General features: G+C 44.2%; 1 protein-coding gene across 1 annotated transcript in view; it reads left to right on the top strand.

The window, feature by feature from the left end:
* Positions 1-18,063, top strand: part of PAFAH1B1 (platelet activating factor acetylhydrolase 1b regulatory subunit 1) — a 63,338-nt gene that overhangs the window by 30,088 nt on the left and 15,187 nt on the right. The window contains exons 2-4 of the mRNA XM_066599629.1: positions 4,077-4,275; positions 14,229-14,313; positions 16,477-16,551. Coding sequence (XP_066455726.1) covers positions 4,244-4,275; positions 14,229-14,313; positions 16,477-16,551 — 192 coding nt within the window. The 5' untranslated portion in view covers positions 4,077-4,243. The remainder of the gene's footprint in view (positions 1-4,076; positions 4,276-14,228; positions 14,314-16,476; positions 16,552-18,063) is intronic.

Below are 18,063 nucleotides of genomic sequence, written 5' to 3'. Positions count from 1 at the left end.
CTCATTGTTCAGGATTTTACGCAGCGGGATCGTACCCTATGCTCAAATGGCAAATTCATATGTACCTGTCTTTTCTGTAACCCTCACTCCTCCCCCTCCTTTTCCTGCGAGTGGAAAATCACAATTGATTTCGCTCGTGTACAGGTAAAAGCATTTTTTCCATAGCATGCTATGCGCAGTATTTGCTGCGGAGTGGTGAGTGATTGTGTATTGACTCCTCTGAAAAATCAGCTGATTGTGTGCCCACTGATAGTGCCATAATAACCCAGGGGTCGGAGTGGAAGCAGTAGAAGGCTCTGCTTTGACCTCTGTGTGTAGCATTTGTAACTGCAGGCAGGGTTGGTAATGATTTCAGCGAGATGCTCTTGCAGTTACAAGTGTAAGCCACTTCAGAGATTGGAACAGAAACTTCCGATATGACCCCCTGTGTTGCAGCGCTGTCAGCTGTCGAACAAGCAGCGGACCCTAGCCGATCCACTATTGATGACCTCTTTAAGCACATGACTGTTTGAATTTGCAGGAGATTGACTAAGTAGGCAAGTAGTCTCCTTCCCCTTTATATAATTTGGGGTGGTATGTTTAACAGTTGGATAACGTCCCCTCCCATCCTTTAATCAATAAGAGAAAGTTGCTAAACCCCCTCCAAACAAACACCCACTTTTCCTGAAAGTGGCAAGGCTGGCACAGAAGGCTGGAAAGTCGCAATTTTATTTTTTTGTGCAAATAGTCCTTGTGCCAAAGTTTGTGACTTCCCTTCTCCTAGTTTTCTGACATAAAGCTGCCATAAATATCCCCTATCTGTTTTTGGAAACTTGGATCTTTTCTAATTGGTTTTCATTAAACATTTCTGGCGGTTTGACTTTTATACTTGTATTGTTTTCCAAAGCCGTGCAGACTGAAGGACTGACTTGGCAAAATCCAGAGTAAACAGAGGGCTGCTTTTCAGCACCTCCTTTATGCCAGGTGCGCACGAACAGATTTGTATTGCAGAATCCGCAGTCTGCGTCCGCGGCACGTATCCGCAGCAAATACCGTTCATAGCATCCTATGTAAAAACACTTCTTCCTGCACACTGGCAGAAATCCATTGCAATTCCCGTGACTGGTAGAAAAATCGCAGTATGTTCTACTTTAGTGCAGATTTCACACGATTGGCTTCCATAAGTCAGAAATCTTCATTGACTTCAAACTGCAATTCACATTGTAGATAGGTTGTGGGTACCCACGTCATTGCCTAGTGATAGAGCGCAGAGAAACTTTAAAAAAAATAAAAAATAAAATAAAAATCTGCGTATATTCGACAGTGAGACATGCAGACCATCTGCAATACAGTTAAAAGAAAGTGACAGGTACATGTACCTGATTCCCTGAGCTAGAACCAGAATACTGTGAGGGGGGCACATTACACAATGAGGGATTTCGGAGACACGACCATTCGTGGGCTTTCTGCAGTGATATTACAGAAGGCTGTATGACTGGGTCAGATGTGGGAAGATGCTGATCATCACACCAGCTTCCATGCATTAGCATGCTGCACATTGTAGTACCACTATTTTGTCATGCTCTGCTTTCCAACCAGATCTGCCCCCATCCACCTGCCCTATAGTAGAGTTAGGCTCTGTTTTTAGTCTAGCTCAACTCTTACCATCTTGGCTTACACCATGCCTATCTGTTCCAATGACCTCTCTAGATCAACCACTTGCGCCAATCTATCCTTCACTGGTAATGCTAAGTTTACACGGGATGACTGTTGGCTAAATGACTGCACGGGTCTTTAGGGGGATCTTGTTGTTACGGCATACGTACTGTGGCAAAAATGGCAACTTTTATTCTATTGGTCAGTACAACTATACCAAATTTGTGTCGTTTGTGCTTTTTTTATATTGCTGTACTAAAATGTTTGGAAAACTATTTTCTTTTGCAATCTTCTGATGGCCATAACTCTTGAAATGTAGTCTTATTTTTCCATTGACCTAGCTGTGAGAGCTCGTGCTTTTGAGGGACATCCTATAGTTTCTATTCTAGAACTATTTTGGAGTAGATATGACTTTAATCCCGTTTTATTTTTTATTCCCACCCACCACCCCCTTTGGAGACTGGGTGACTTAACACAGTTCTAGTCTTATGTTTTTGTATTTTTTTCTTCCCTTCCTGACACTCACTATACGGGATAAATAATGTGATACTTTGCTAGATCGGACTTTTACAGAAGTAATGATACAAAGTGTTTTTTTGTTTTTTTTCTTAAAGTTTTTAAAGCCTTAATGCTCAATGATGTACATTTATTCAGATCCATGCTCCATACAGACATCAAAACCCATGATGTAACTATGTCCTGTGAGGTTAAGGGGTTAGAGTTTCCACCTTTTAAAATTACTTTCAAAAACACACTTGGATTAAAACACAATTTGCCTTGTATGGCGGTGGGGTCTTTGCTTTTCTGTGTTACAGCTACAAATTCCCTGCATAGCTATAGATTTAAAAGAGACAGGGGTCTAAAAAAAAGAGAAAAGGGTACCTGTTTCTACCACTAGAGGGAGCTGTAGAGCATTTTGCATACTGCTGTATATCAGGCAAAAAATCTGACTTCTGTAAAGATGAATTAAGAAGCTAATATTTTTACTTTTGAAAATAAGGAGTCAGTTTTACAATCAAAATATTGAAGCTTACCTCTAACTGGATAAATCGAGGTGGTTTATATTGAGGTGTGTGTTTTGTTTCTCTCCCCCCCCCCCCCCCCCCCCCCCCCTACTTCCTTGCTTTAAGCCGCTTAGAAATACCAAGTGTCAATTTTTATCTAATTGATCTGAATTGCATGTAGAAGTGGTATTTCACACAATCAGATGTAGGGATGCTTGGGAAATTCCGCTGACATGGGATGAAATTCAAAGTGTAAGCAGAAACCTCAAATACGGTGTTTGTGAACGTAATTCTTTTTTATGCATTCCTAATGGGGAATGAACTCTAGTCCCAGTCTTCTGACTTGTATCAATATATTAACTCCTTTCTAAGGCCAGTCTCGTACAGTGTTCAAAGCGCCACTGTAAAAAGCACACGTGAGTAGTCTAATCCAAAATTAAATCTGGTGTAAATAGTCAAGTCTAATACCTACAGATATATTAACAACTGATGTCCCAACACTTGGAATAGACCAACCAATGTAGACCCCACACAATACATAAAACACGCTACATAACAAAACCTAAGGCACAGGGGAACCATGAATCTAGTAGTGTTCTAAGGAACAAGGCGATGGGGACACTCCGTGCTTGTGGGCTGAATAATGTTCAAAAGCAACTTCAAGGAACTCTGATACTGTTTTGACTAGCGCCGAGCCTAAGGGATCAGTGTATGACTTCTTTATTTCGTGTTCCTGTTTGACTCCTTGTCATACATTGCTCCCCAGGCTCTGAATTTAACATAAGACACTAGTTTTTCTGGGACTTTATTCATATTTAGCAGAAGCCATGAGGTTGTGTTGTAGCCTTCACATGATGGATCCTAATAGCATCTGACCGACCCGACTGACTTATGAGGTCTGGTGAGGTTTCTTTTCTCTAGACAGCAAGAATACTATGTGTTGTGATATTCTTGACGTTGGTGCCACTCCATCAGAGCCTCCATTACCTCGAAGGGCATATGTGGCCCACGTATTACTACAAACACACAGGAATTATGCGTGTAACATGCGCACTTGCGAAGTATCTTAAATCCTCCTAACCTATATTGGTGCGTATTATGCATAAAAATAGGCCTCCCCCCCCCCCCCACGCACGTAATAAAAACAGAGGTGTGAGTGGCCCAATAAAAATGAATGGGCTTTTAATACTGCATATTACGCACGGCCCATGTGAGTGATGTGAAAAGAGCCTGAGATAATACATTGGAACTGATGGATCTTGGTGCACTAGGACTTGAAATCTAAGGTGTATGAGTAGCTTTTTAAGCACTTGATAACTTGACTACAGTACGGTCGTGGAAAATCTAGAATATTTCATTTGTGTCTCTTTGGGCTTTTTTAAAATACATGTTTATGATCCGCATAGTTCCATTCTAACCGAAGCTTTTGTTTTGCAGGTGGAATGTACCTTCCGTGAATGACTCCAGTTTTCGTTGGGAGTTCTCTTGTGGTTTCCTGCAGCTGAAGCCACTCTGTGGCCATATTTTTCGCCGAGCCGGAGTTCCTTAGGATTTGTGAACTCCTGAAGGTCTCCACCACTATTGTTTCTGGGACTAACTTCATCATGGTCCTGTCACAGAGGCAACGAGACGAGCTGTAAGTTATTTTAAAAGTTTGCACACGTTCTCCACCAAGTGTATTTACCTGTGCCTACAGTTTTAAATGACAATACACGAAACGTCTTGGATTGGTTTATTGACTTATTTCCTTAGTAGAAGTATTCCGATCTAGCTCTAATAAATGTTAGACTAATGTACAGGAATGTTCCACATCAGTGTTGATGTTCCCCGCCCATGGCCTTCAGCTGAGTCTGGGTGTAGTAGACTTGATACAGAAATTAAACCAGCTCGACTGGTTTGCTCTGAGAAAATACAGCTTGTGCCGTTAAATTAAATCAAAGGTAGTCTCTTAAAGGGAATGTGTCATCAAAAAGTCTAAAATGACCCATTGTTTAAATCAAGATTTTGTTAAAGCCATCTTTATGAATGTTTTGTGACGCCAACCACTGCTCGCATCTGTGCTTCAGTTGCTCATTTATCAACAACTGCCATCCGGACTATTTTGGAGTCTTCACGGGGCGTCCTGCTTGGACCTGTGCCCGGTCTGCGAGTAACTGGAGCCACCCTATGTCCAGTGAGGAACTACCCTCTGTACTGACATTGCACTGCGGCCAGTCATTTAGGAGTTCTCACGATTTGATGCCCCCATTTTGAACGTACCACTTACCCGACCTCTCTCAAAGTCAGACATTTGGTCTTGGGTGATCGAAGTTTCATACATTTTCTGCAACTGAGTTTAAAGTTTTATTTTTCCGTTAGTGTAGTATGACCCTTCATGTTCTGCTGTAGAGAACTTGTCATCTCATCAAAGGCAGGACTACAATGAAAGGTAACGCATGCTGATGTATGTGTATATACAATCTCGCTGCTCCCTTTCCTGCAAGGTTATTACTAATGGCCCTTTTACATTGGGTAAACTATGCTCGACAGCTCGTCCCAGTGATGCTGGTTCCTGTGTTACACAGCAGTAAATATGGCTGCTTGAATAGGGGGTGGGGCAGGCGGCAGACCAGGGAGCATACGCCCGCCTGCCCACCTCCATTCACAGTAAGCAGTCAGTTCAAAAGTGAACGACTGCTGTTTAGCGTGAACAACACGTCGTTCAGTTTTCTGCATGCGATTACATGGGAAGTTTATCGTTTAGTTGATTCCCGTGCTCCTGCGAGAATCTGTTCTGAAAAATAATCGTCCTGCCTAAAGGACTTTACAGAAGTCACATTTCATTCCTAGCACACTTTCCCTAAGGCCTCATGCACACGGCCGGGTTCAATTTCGACTGCGAGATTCTCGCAGCGGGACGCGACCCGTGCCCCTGCAGTGACCTCTTACCTGTACGGCGTCTTCTCTCTTCTCTGCGATGTGCCGGTTGGCGCAGAGTCGGCGCATTAATGGTGAAGTTTCTGTGCGAGCCTCAGAGCTCGCACAGAAATGGGACGTGCTGCGATTTTGTTACTGCATGGATTTTCCGTGATCAAAATCGCAGCTGTCCGCATAGGATTGCATGCATGCAGCGTGGGCATTGGGCTTTAAGAAGGGCCGTGTCTTTGTGCAAAGGTTTGCAGCTTTTTGTCCTTTTTCTACTGCTAAAACTATGGTAACCATGATGGTACCCAATGGACTAACCATGGATCTGGCTGTGTGATGATTTCTATTGTAAACTTCATCCAAACTAAAGCCAAAAAAAAACTAAGGAAGTCTTCACTTTCCATGTCTCCCTCCTTGTAGCAGTCCCAGGAACAACTTTTGTAGTCTACAGTACATGTGCCAGTATGTCCTGGCTTATTGTAAATGTGTCTAATAGGTTATCTATCATTCAGCTAACCTGTGGTTCATAGGAGTGCATGTAGTTCTGGCCAAGACGAGTTCAGTGGGTGAAACGTTCTCCACGCGTGTGCTCTGCAACATACAGTTTAATTGTGCTTTGGCTACTTGGGTTGGTTGATTTCCATAAAATGCTTTATATCCTCTGCAGGGTTTCTTTTGGGAATAAGCATTCTCATTCATCTAATGGAAACTAACACAATGGCTTCTGGTTTGTTTCATGGGTAGATGAGAATGTCAGCAAATCTGCCAGAGAGAATATTGCATTACACCTCCTGTTTGGGGAAAATTTCCTCTGTAGCCATGGACAGTATCCATTACGGACATGCTTGTTTCAGGCTTTTTTCCTCACCTTTATTTGTATGACCATTCTTCACACCTGTCGCATGAGGTGATGCTGACTCTTCTGTAGAATACATGGGATCATCTCAGACTAAACTGGTGATATTTTGGCAGGTTTGTTCTGGAGTGGTGGTCTTCCTTCCAAACAGAACGTCCATTCTTATGAAACCAAAAATCCGACTTTGCCTCTTTCCATTTGACTGGCTTAATTCCTCTTAAACACTTTAAAGGGTGCAAAAATCCCTTTTTAGCCCGTACTGTGTAAATACACTCTTAAGAACTTCACTTCCTACTTTGAGCATTCTGCTCCACTTTACATTTAGTAAAATATACACTACCGTTCAAAAGTTTGGGGTCACCCAAACAATTTTGTGGTTTCCATGAAAAGTCACACTTATTCACCACCATGCGTTGTGAAATGAATAGAAAATAGAGTCAAGACATTGACAAGGTTAGAAATAATGATTTGTATTTGAAATAACATTGTTTTTACATCAAACTTTGCTTTCGTCAAAGAATCCTCCTTTTGCAGCAATTACAGCATTGCACACCTTTGACATTCTAGCTGTTAATTTGTTGAGGTAAGCTTGTGAAATTGCACCCCACGCTTCTAGAAGCATCTCCCACAAGTTGGATTGGTTGGATGGGCACTTCTGGCGTACCATACGGTCAAGCTGCTCCCACAACAGCTCAATGGGGTTCAGATCTGGTGACTGCGCTGGCCACTCCATTACCGATAGAATACCAGCTGCCTGCTTCTGCTGTAAATAGTTCTTGCACAATTTGGAGGTGTGTTTAGGGTCATTGTCCTGTTGTAGGATGAAATTGGTTCCAATCAAGCGCTGTCCACTGGGTATGGCATGGCGTTGCAAAATGGAGTGATAGCCTTCCTTATTCAGCATCCCTTTTACCCTGTACAAATCTCCCACCTTACCAGCACCAAAGCAACCCCAGACCATCACATTACCTCCACCATGCTTAACCGATGGCGTCAGGCATTCTTCCAGCATCTTTTCATTTGTTCTGCGTCTCACAAACGTTCTTCTTTGTGATCCAAACACCTCAAACTTGGATTCATCCGTCCACAACACTTTTTTCCAGTCTTCCTCTGTCCAATGTCTGTGTTCTTTTGCCCATCTTAATCTTTTTCTTTTATTGGCCAGTCTCAGATATGGCTTTTTCTTTGCCACTCTGCCCTGAAGCCCAAAATCCCGCAGCCGCCTCTTCACTGTAGATGTTGACACTGGTGTTTTGCGGGTACTATTTAATGAAGATGCCAGTTGGGTACCTGTGAGGCGTCTGTTTCTCAAACTAGAGACTCTAATGTGCTTATCTTCTTGCTTAGTTGTGCAACGCGGCCTCCCACTTCTTTTTCTACTCTGGTTAGAGCCTGTTTGTGCTGTCCTCTGAAGGGAGTAGTACACACCGTTGTAGGAAATCTTCAATTTCTTAGCAATTTCTCGCATGGAATAGCCTTCATTTCTAAGAACAAGAATAGACTGTCGAGTTTCAGATGAAAGTTCTCTTTTTCTGGCCATTTTGAGCGTTTAATTGACCCCACAAATGTGATGCTCCAGAAACTCAATCTGCTCACAGGAAGGTCAGTTTTGTAGCTTCTGTAACGAGCTAGACTGTTTTCAGATGTGTGAACATGATTGCACAAGGGTTTTCTAATCATCAATTAGCCTTCTGAGCCAATGAGCAAACACATTGTACCATTAGAACACTGGAGTGATAGTTGCTGGAAATGGGCCTCTATACACCTTTGTAGATTTTGCACAAAAAAACAGGCATTTGCAGCTAGAATAGTCATTTACCACATTAGCAATGTATAGAGTGCATTTGTTTAAAGTTAGGACTAGTTTAAAGTTATCTTCATTGAAAAGTACAGTGCTTTTCCTTCAAAAATAAGGACATTTCAATGTGACCCCAAACTTTTGAACGGTAGTGTACATCTCTGGATACATGGCTTAAGCTGGTTTTACATGGCTCAATGAAACAGCCCAATTCAGACTGGGGGAGAAACACATTCCCCATACACTTTTTATTTCAGCAGCACTTCTGCTGTTTACATGGAGAAATGTGCTAAAGACCAACTTTTCTTGACATATAAACCCTACCCCGGAAATGAGCTGTAGCTGAAGAAAAATATAGCTATACATCCCCTCTCCCGCGCTGTCTGGGGCGCCGCCGCAGCTTCTCTCCGGTCCCCGACACTGTTTCTCTTCATCTTCTGGATGGGGATTAAAAAATCCCCGCCTCTTGGAAGCACTGGCTGTAATTGGCAGACTCTTAGCCACTCGCAGCTAGATCTCGGGGAGAAGCTGCGGTGGCGTCAGCGTTTATAAGGTGATTTTTTTGTTTGTTTTTTTTGGTTTTGTTTTGTGTTTTTCCTGCAGCTAAGGTTTAGATTAGGCTTTGACAGTAGGATTTCCTACTGTCAAAGTTGAATCGCACCGCCCGAAAATCGCGTTTTCATGCGATGCAACAGAGAAGAAGGCTCTATAGGGAAACATATAGGGCTACAAAACCTCATGACTCGCGGGCATATCGCCGGACCCGCGAGGTTTTTGTGTTTGGTTGTTGCATGCTACAAAACATCTCACATTTGAAGTAACCCACAGGAAAGCATGGGCTTCACATACATGCAGTTTGTAGCAACGCGAGAAAATTGCCTGTGTCAAGGAGGCCTAAGGCTGCTTTCACATGGGTTACAAAATAGTGCTATTTTTGTAGTGATGCGATATAGCTACAAAATGCATGTGTGTGAAGCGCATGATTTCCAATGGGTTCCTTCACATTAGTGATGTTTTGTTTGGTATGTTGCAAGAAGAAAAATCACAGCAGCCTTGTTCATGCGGGTGACAGTCGTGTGGTTTTGTAGCGTTGCTACAATGCTACAAATCGCATGTATGAGAAGCCCATGCTTTCCTATGGGTTACTTCACACTTGATGTTTTGAAGCATGCTACAAAACGCAAAAACCTCCCCGCTATATGCACGCGACTCGTGAGGTTTTGTAGTCCATATTTCCCTATGGAGCGATTTTTGTGCAGTTTGATGCAACTTTGACAGTAGGAAATCCTACTGTCAAAGCTAAAATTCAAGCCCTGGCCGCAGAAAAATAAAAACAAAAAAAACCACATACATCACCTGTCCCGCGCTGTCAGCCCGGCCACATCATCTTCCCGGGTCCCTGGCAGTGATCTTCTCCTCTTCGGGCTGGGGATTCAAAAATCCCTGCCTTCTGGAAGCGCTGGCTGTGATTGGCTAAGCATCAGGCAATTGCAGCCCGTGCTCAATGAATGGCAGTGATTGAACCAATCACAGCCATTCATCGAGTGCTGGCTGTGATTGGCTGACGCTTAGCTGACTTCCTAGACTGGAATTTAACATCTTCTGGAGAAAATAGAGTATTTTCAGGTGCTTTCTGTCTGAGATTGCCTGATTTCAAGTACAACCCTACTGCATTGTGTGCTGTCTATCCAGAGTCCAGGCCATTTACATCCTGTATGAAGTCACCAACTGGAGTTGTAATGCGCTGAGCAGAACAGATAAATGAGCTGTATAGATGTCCGCTTTCTGTGTCGGACCATTCCAGTGTTTCCTGTAAGCTGCGCATTAACATGCAGGAGGGGGACGACCTCTAACGACCTTGCCTGCTTCACCTCAGCATTGGATGTTTTATGCATCTGTCAGGCAATAAGCACTGCTCAGCTTTATCATGTGAATCTGAGACCACATCTCGCTTGTGGACTGTATTGTTTCTTAGAACGGCAGGAGCCGGCACTCCTACAGATGTGCAGAAAATGGGGCTTTAAGGCTGGCAGGGTTTTTTGGTGTGTGCCATTTCTGTGTATCTGTTAGCTATACAACAGTGATGCCAAACTTGAAAATTTACTGTAGTAGTTATAAAGATACATGTTTGCATTGCCACATTCAAGAACACATAGCTCAGCAGGCAAGAAAAAAATTCTATGAAAGGTCTTGGTTTTCAGTGAGCTGAGTCTGTTTCCATTGGTGTATTTTTGAGGTACATGTGACTTTTTTTTTTTTTTTTGCCTATATTGCTTTTATTTGAGTGTTTTGGGAGGCAAATGTAGAATTGTTCTTTATTCAATTTATTTTTAGTGTGGGGGGTAAGAAACATATATTTTTTTCTAAGTACAAACTTTGATATCTCTCTCTCCCTTCCCCCTCCTTCAGGAGGAGGGAGTTTTGCTGGGAACAATTATGTTTAACAGAATTTTTGTCCCTCGGGTGCTTGGACTGGGCTGCCCTATTCTTTTTGTAGCCTAGCCTTAAGGCCCCTTAGTGACTGCCTTAAAAACGTGTATGGTTGGACATGATGGGGTTAAAATATAAGAATAACTTCTCAAATCTTTGCAGCCTAATAGATTAGGGATCTGGTATAAGATGGAGCCTCTTTAAAATATGTCCGTCTCTGCGGTCCCCATGTTCTTTATTGGTCAATATTATGTTGTGGTTATACAGGCTGTTGCCTGGCGCAGGACATTTAAAGGCAATTACTGAACTTCTGTTTTATGTGTGTATACAGAGATTCTGTAGTTGCCCTTAGACCGGTCTCATGAGCAGGTTGGATTCCGGCTGTGAGCCCGGCCAGTGATCTTGCGTACGGCACTAACTGTATTGTGGACGACCGCGGCGGCTCGCGTGCGGTCATGTCCAGTACAGGCTTTTCTTTCTTTATTTTTTGTGTGATGGAGTGGGCACCCGCAGCCCATAAACAAGGTTACTTGCTTATGGACTGCTGATCAGATGCCTCCGTTCACATCAATGGAAGCAGTCTGCGTGGAATCTGTAGTAAAATAGAGAATGCTGCGGCATTCCTTCCATTCACGGAATGTGCAATTCATATTCAAGTGTGCGGAAAAGTCGAAAATGCCAACTTTTCAATGTCCGCGTCTCACTGCGGATAGCACTGACGTCTATCATGGAATCCACAATTCAAATCTGCTCCTGTGACGCTGGCCTTATATGTCCTGTTCCAAGAAACTAACTACCTGTATAACCACAACAGATATACACTATATTAAGCTAGAAAAACTCCTTGCATCAGTGTAAAAACGTGCGATATCGGGCCGAGCTTCTTGGCTCGATCACTCATTTACGTGTGTAGGTAGTAGCCTGAGATGGAACTGCATGCCCAGTTTTGCAGCAAAATGGCAACTCCTAGGTCCTTGTTTTTTTTGTTTTTTTTTTTAAATGTAATTTTAGACTACAAGTGCAGCAATTTGTGGTAGAATGTCTGCAGCTATTAGAACCTTTTCTTAAAGTGGCCGTTAAAATGCACTTGAAAAACTCAGTGACACTGCCACATGGAAACTCTGCCTTATTTTGCCCCCCATTATGTTAAAGGGACATGCACATTAGACCTCGCTCACATCTGTGTTGGTGGATATGTTTGGGGCCTCTGTCACAGATTCCACTAAATTTACTAGAAATACTGTTGCATGCATGATGACACCATGAGGGAAGCTCTATGAACCACATTAGTCGGTGTCGTCCACCGGCTGCTGTTGGTGTCGGCATATGAGCGATTCAGCAGTAATGTTGCTTTCGTTGTTTTGCTCCCAGAAAAGAAGTTAAAACTCCCGACATGAATGAGGCGTAAGGCCACTTGTAGATGGACATGCATTCTGTCTGGCTTTCTGATCGGACGGCAATAGAATCCATTCACTTGAATGAGCGTACGCACAGCAGCGTGCCTTTTTTCCCCCCTCCCTTTATTTAAACTATGTGGTCAGAGTACAAATAAAATCACAGCATGTCCCTTTTCTGATTTTTAGACTAAAATCGCACATGTCGGTGTGTGGCGTTCAGCATATCGGAAGGGATGTCTCTTGCAAATTCAAGTTTGGCACAGCTTTTAAACTGCTTATGTGCAAGTAGCCTAAATCTGAGTTGGAGGCTCGGCATGCCGCGCTAGGTTTCCTTGTCAAATAGTGTTGCGCCTTCACACCAGTGCTTTTCCACAATAAGTTACTATAAGGTCCAATATGTGATAGTGAAAGCACTTCTTTTTTTTATTAGCAAAATATTAAATTCAACCCCCCCCACCCCCTTTTTTTCCCCTCTCCTCCTTCTTTCCTTTCTTTGTTAATCACTCCTCCACTATTTTTGTCCATATCACTCAGTGTTTAATCCAGCTGAACTGACGAGAGGCTTGTCCCCGAAACACGTTTTCACTTGCTAGTTTTTTGTTACTTGAACCTCCAGGACGCTGGCCCTATTGAAAACAATGGAGAACCTCACGATCTCCTGCTGCGGCAGGGATGAAGCAAACCCCCCTCCCCACACACACACACGCGCGCACACACAGGGATACGAGGCTGTTTCCTTGTGAAAATACCCCGCACCCCAGGGTTTTCAGAAAGATTGCGAGGGCGATTATCGTGAGGGGATTCACGGCCTGATATCGCCCTCGCCAGTATGAAGGAGCCCTTAATGAAATGACCAACTTGGTTCCAGAAATGCTTGAACAGGAACAGTTTTTTACAATTTAGCCTCCATACACACAGTGGCTATGAAAGTTGGCCTTCAGCATGTGACTTAAGTGTAGACTTACAATCGAATTCAAGGGGTTTAACAAGGATAACAGTTTGGGAAATGCAGTAGTGTTTTATTTATTTATTTTTTTGCTTAGGTTGTCCATTTTTTATAAGCCAAGCCCCTTCACGCCCCGGGCATACATGTACCCCTCAAGTTTGTGGGGATTAATGTGGCACGGGCTCAGAAGTTCCATGCATAGCTGGTGTTGGCTGACACCAGCCTGCAATTGGAGTACTCTTCAGTCATGACTGTTAACCATTTAAATGCTACCTTCAATTCTGAGATGGTCATGTATTTCCAAAAATATTTCATTGTAAAAAAGTTTTACCCACCCCAAAAACTAAACATTTGGTACTGCTGCGTCTGTAGAAGTCTTATCTATTAAAGTGATACATCATATATGTCGATGGTGAATGGCTCCTGGGGAAAACATAGGATTGTTTCTCTTACTAAGAACAAAGTAATCACGTTTTGCTCTACTGGCTAACACCGTACCAAATATTTGTTTCCTTTTGGAAAAAATACAGAATGCCAGAATTGGACTTTTTTATAATTTGTATTTTTTTTTTTTGGTTGCCCTGTTTTTAGGAAAGACTTTGAGCCCAAAAGCTTAACTAAAAGTAGGTGACCTGCTGAGTCCGGGGATGTGAAGTGTAATACTTGCCTTCCCTGTTGTTCCCCCTGGCGAGCTCTGCTTCACGTATTGAACGTCGGCTTTTAGCGCTAACACCGGAGGAACGATGAGGGTGATTATAACGCTTACACCCCCGGACTCAATGGGTGATCTACTTTTAGCCCATGAACTTAGCTTGTAGGGCTAAAAGCAGGTAACCTACAACCTTTGGAAAAATCTTTATTAAAGGGAATGTGTACTTCAAAGTAGTGCCAATGGGAAACAAGGATGTCCCACACAATAAATCCTTTTTAAGGGGTTAAAAGTAATTCATGAAGGTAAAACTTATAAAGTATTCGCACCTTTTTAAAATGTCTTACTTTACACTAATCTCCCTTGTCTGAATTGCCGTCTGTGGATCTGTGGGTGTCAGGGCCTTTTCTGGTGTGCTCAGTATTAAGAGCCCAGACTTCCTGTAAATTGCAAACTTGAAGCTGCTTACTGTTGTGTATTGCCGTCTATAGTCAGACCGTTCCGGTCATTTATTCATACATGAGTGTCATACAATATATTACACGGCGATAAACAAATTGGAGAAACCCATTTCATAGCTTTGATTTAGTAATTGTGCTTCTATTTCAGAAATCGAGCTATAGCAGACTATCTTCGTTCCAATGGCTATGAAGAAGCATACTCCGTTTTTAAGAAGGAGGCAGAGCTAGATATGGTAAGAACTACCCCCCCCCCCATGCAATGCATTTTGTTTTTTTAACATCCCGTGATTTCATGGTGGACGGCAGCGATACGAGATTATCAAGAAAAAGCATCGCTGATCAAACAAATTACCGGGAACAATGCTGTGATATCGCCACGATTTTGTAGCGGCGATATCACTGTTGCCTGCGTGAAAGAAGCCTTACATGGATCTAACATGTCAATCTGCAGCTGAACTCCCAGGCTGAACCTTGGAGTCCTGCTGTGGATTTTCATGCGCTCGTTTAGCCCCCAATGGGGCATTTTTGCATACAGCTGCACAACAGTTTGTGTGGAGTTCACACCAAGAATTGACATGTCGTGTGCGTGTGGTTTTTTTGTTTTTTTTTTAACATATTTTTTTATACAAATGCTAGGAAAAAGTAGGCTTCAATAGAATGCTATAATGGTGAGGATTTCAGCATGGAATCTAAGCTCAAATTCATGCCATAATTGCACATTGTGAGTGAGGCCCGGCTTACATTGGCAAGAAATATTAAAGGGTGTTTATCATTTCAGGTGAAGTTTTAGAATAATAAGCTGTTTTATGTACATTTTAGGAATATCAGCTGTTTTGTAAAATGTTTTGCCTTGCCTACAGTGGCATGTCAGATGTTTTTAACCAGTGGGGTCCAGGTGCTGATACCGCCTCGCTGAAATGAAGAGCAGAATCGCCCGAGTTCCGTGCCGCTTGGGCTGTGATAGTTACTCCTCTGCTTTTCTAAGCAGCTAAAAATGGGCTCAAATCCTTGAGCCTGTTGAGCTACTAAGGAGTAATGATCACAGCTAAAGGGCACAGTGTTGGCGCCAGTGCTTCTGCCATTCATTTTAGCAATTTTTGTGGGAGCCAAAACCCAGACCCCACAAACCATATTAAAAGCATTTCTTGCCATTATGCCTTACAGCCTACATATTTAGTGGCTTTTACCTTCTGTAGGCTCAGTTGCTGGCAGTTTTTCTTTGAGCTCAGCATAAGGATGTGGTGTCACTATCTGCCATGTCTCCATACACTGCGCACACAGAGGAGCAGGATCTCCTCTTTCCTCTCTCACACCTCAAACACAGCAGCATCATGGAGGACATTATGCAGCAACTCTTAGTGTAATTTGGATTTATACATGGAGAAAGACAAAGATGGCTGCAGCTTCTGGCAAGTGTTACCTGGTTTCCTCTCCTCTCAATAGACTTGTATGGGCTGCAACTGTTAGCTAATCTTTGTGTAAAGAGTTTTAGTACATTCAGAGTGATTGATCAGAGCAGGTGGCAGAAGGGAGAAGTGGTACTGGTGTCTGGTCTCCATCACAAGAATGGGTGGAGACCTACACAGTGACAAGTATCTCCTTGTTACCGCCCATTTAACGCCCCTCAGCTTTTCAACTTAGGCGCTCCCGCTCTGGCTGCGGCAGCTGCAACCGTCCATAGTGATCCTGTCCTCCCCAGTCCGCTAACGCCTACGCTCTCGTACTGCTTTGACGCCGCTGGCAACATCTTCTTCCCGATGTACCACCACTCACCGCTGCTTCAGGGGATGTGGCCGCTGAGGGCTACTCCGCACCCCTGTGTGTGTGTCTCACGCTCTCGGCAGCGTCGGCCATGACAGCTGGGGAATGGACCGCATGTGGATGCGGCCGCTGAGGGCTACTCCGCTCCCCTCTGTTTGTCTCGGGCTCTCGGCAGCGGTCCCCCGTGACAGCTGGGTGTGGGAGCGCAGTTTGGAGCAAAGGAGCTGACAGAGCGGGGACGGCACTACATATCTTGCAGGCTCGCCAGCGGTAACCCTTACAGTGGGGGGCATTGCTGGTAGGCCGGCGGGGACGGGAGCGCCCCTATCGCCTTATGGAGCTGAACGGAGCTAGCAGCGGCCAAGGGTGCTTACATGCAAGAAGGATGACAACAGCGGGGAGAGAGGGGGCCAATCAGCAGCCGTGGGCATAACCCATACCTCCCCCAGGACAATCCCACGTCTCCACCCATTCTTGTGGTGGAGACAAGCCACACCAGTACCTAAAGAAAGTGTCACCTGACTGTCAGCCTGTGTAAAAGGGTTATTTCTCTCACATAACTTATGTAATTTCCTGCAGCTCCATCCGGAGAAGAGTGTAGAGCTCATCTGTTCAATGTGTGGTTTTTGTTTCAGAATGAAGAGTTAGATAAGAAGTATGCTGGCCTATTGGAGAAGAAATGGACATCAGTCATCAGATTACAGAAGAAGGTAACATTATGCAGTATTATGTCTCTCCAGAGTTTGCAGTTAATGTTTCTGCAGTTTTAAAAAAATAAATTATCCTAGATTATCTCCTTTACAGACGGGGGCAAAACTGTAAGGCCGCCTGCAGACGGGCAGAAAGTCCGCGGCGGTATTTCCCGCTGAATTTCCGCCTTTGGAAGCTGACATAGGATTGCATTAACAAACGAAATCCTGGGCAGACGGCCGCAGTTTGTCCGCACGTAATCTCGCGTGGCAAACAAACCGCAGCATGCTCTATTTCTCTGTGGGGCTCGCAGAGCCCCGCACAGAAACGTCACTGCCCGGCCGCCGGCTCCAGTCTGCGCATGCGGCGGCTGGCTGGCAAGCCGGCACATCAAACAGCTGGAACTGCGGGTGAGTATGCGCTGCTCTCCGCAGGCGGTCGGGTCCCGCGGCGAGAATCCTTGCAGCCGGATCCGACCCGCCCGTCTGCAGGCAGCCTAAAGGTTCGATAAATGGTTCACCTCACATGGGCTAAGAGTTTCAACTATACCGGGCCTCCATGAGCTAGAGATGCTGTGTATTATGAGCCATTTAAAATGGAAACCTAGCAATACTAATGATTAATTGGATGGATATTGATGTGATTGTAGTTTTATCTTGTGTTATTGTCCAGCTTTTATACCACAAATGTTCGGATTGTTCATGCTCTGCCTAAAGGTCCATCTACACGCAAAGATGATCACTCAAAATTTGTCAAACGGACAGTGACCATGCACTTTAGCTCTGTCTTACCCGACACCCCCATACCCATGCATGATTGCCTCAGCTGAGCCTGCTTGTGTTCAGAAAAGAAATGTGGAGAAAGCATCTGCCAGACGCCTTGCAGCGCTCTATCTCCTCAAGCAAAAGAATCAGGCAGTTGAAATCAAGCCGCCCAATATATTCTTTCGAGGAAGAGTCTGGAGATTCTCCTGCCCATTAGATTGGCCAAAGTTAGAGTATATAGGAGTCGGGCCTTATATGTACTTTTAACTCCTCTCTCATCGGGCGCAGCAGCTTCTATATGTGACTGCTCTGCAACTATTAAAGGGGTTGTCCCGCGCCGAAACGGGTTTTTTTTTTTTTAAACCCCCCCCCCCCCCCCGTTCGGCGCGAGACAACCCCGATGCAGGGGTTAAAAAAAACCACCCGCACAGCGCTTACCTGAATCCCGGCGGTCCGGCGTCTTCATACTCACCTGCTGAAGATGGCCGCCGGGATCCTCTGTCTTCATGGACCGCAGGGCTTCTGTGCGGTCCATTGCCGATTCCAGCCTCCTGATTGGCTGGAATCGGCACGTGACGGGGCGGAGCTACACGGAGCTACACGGAGCCCCATTCAGAAAAGAAGAAGACCCGGACTGCGCAAGCGCGGCTAATTTGGCCATCGGAGGGCGAAAATTAGTCGGCACCATGGAGACGAGGACGCCAGCAACGGAGCAGGTAAGTATAAAACTTTTTATAACTTCTGTATGGCTCATAATTAATGCACAAT

Source organism: Eleutherodactylus coqui, chromosome 4 (assembly GCF_035609145.1).
Source record: "Eleutherodactylus coqui strain aEleCoq1 chromosome 4, aEleCoq1.hap1, whole genome shotgun sequence".
In the NCBI taxonomy this organism is placed as follows: domain Eukaryota; kingdom Metazoa; phylum Chordata; class Amphibia; order Anura; family Eleutherodactylidae; genus Eleutherodactylus; species Eleutherodactylus coqui.
Note: the sequence above shows the minus strand (reverse complement) of the source record. Positions and strands in the feature narration are given on the sequence as shown.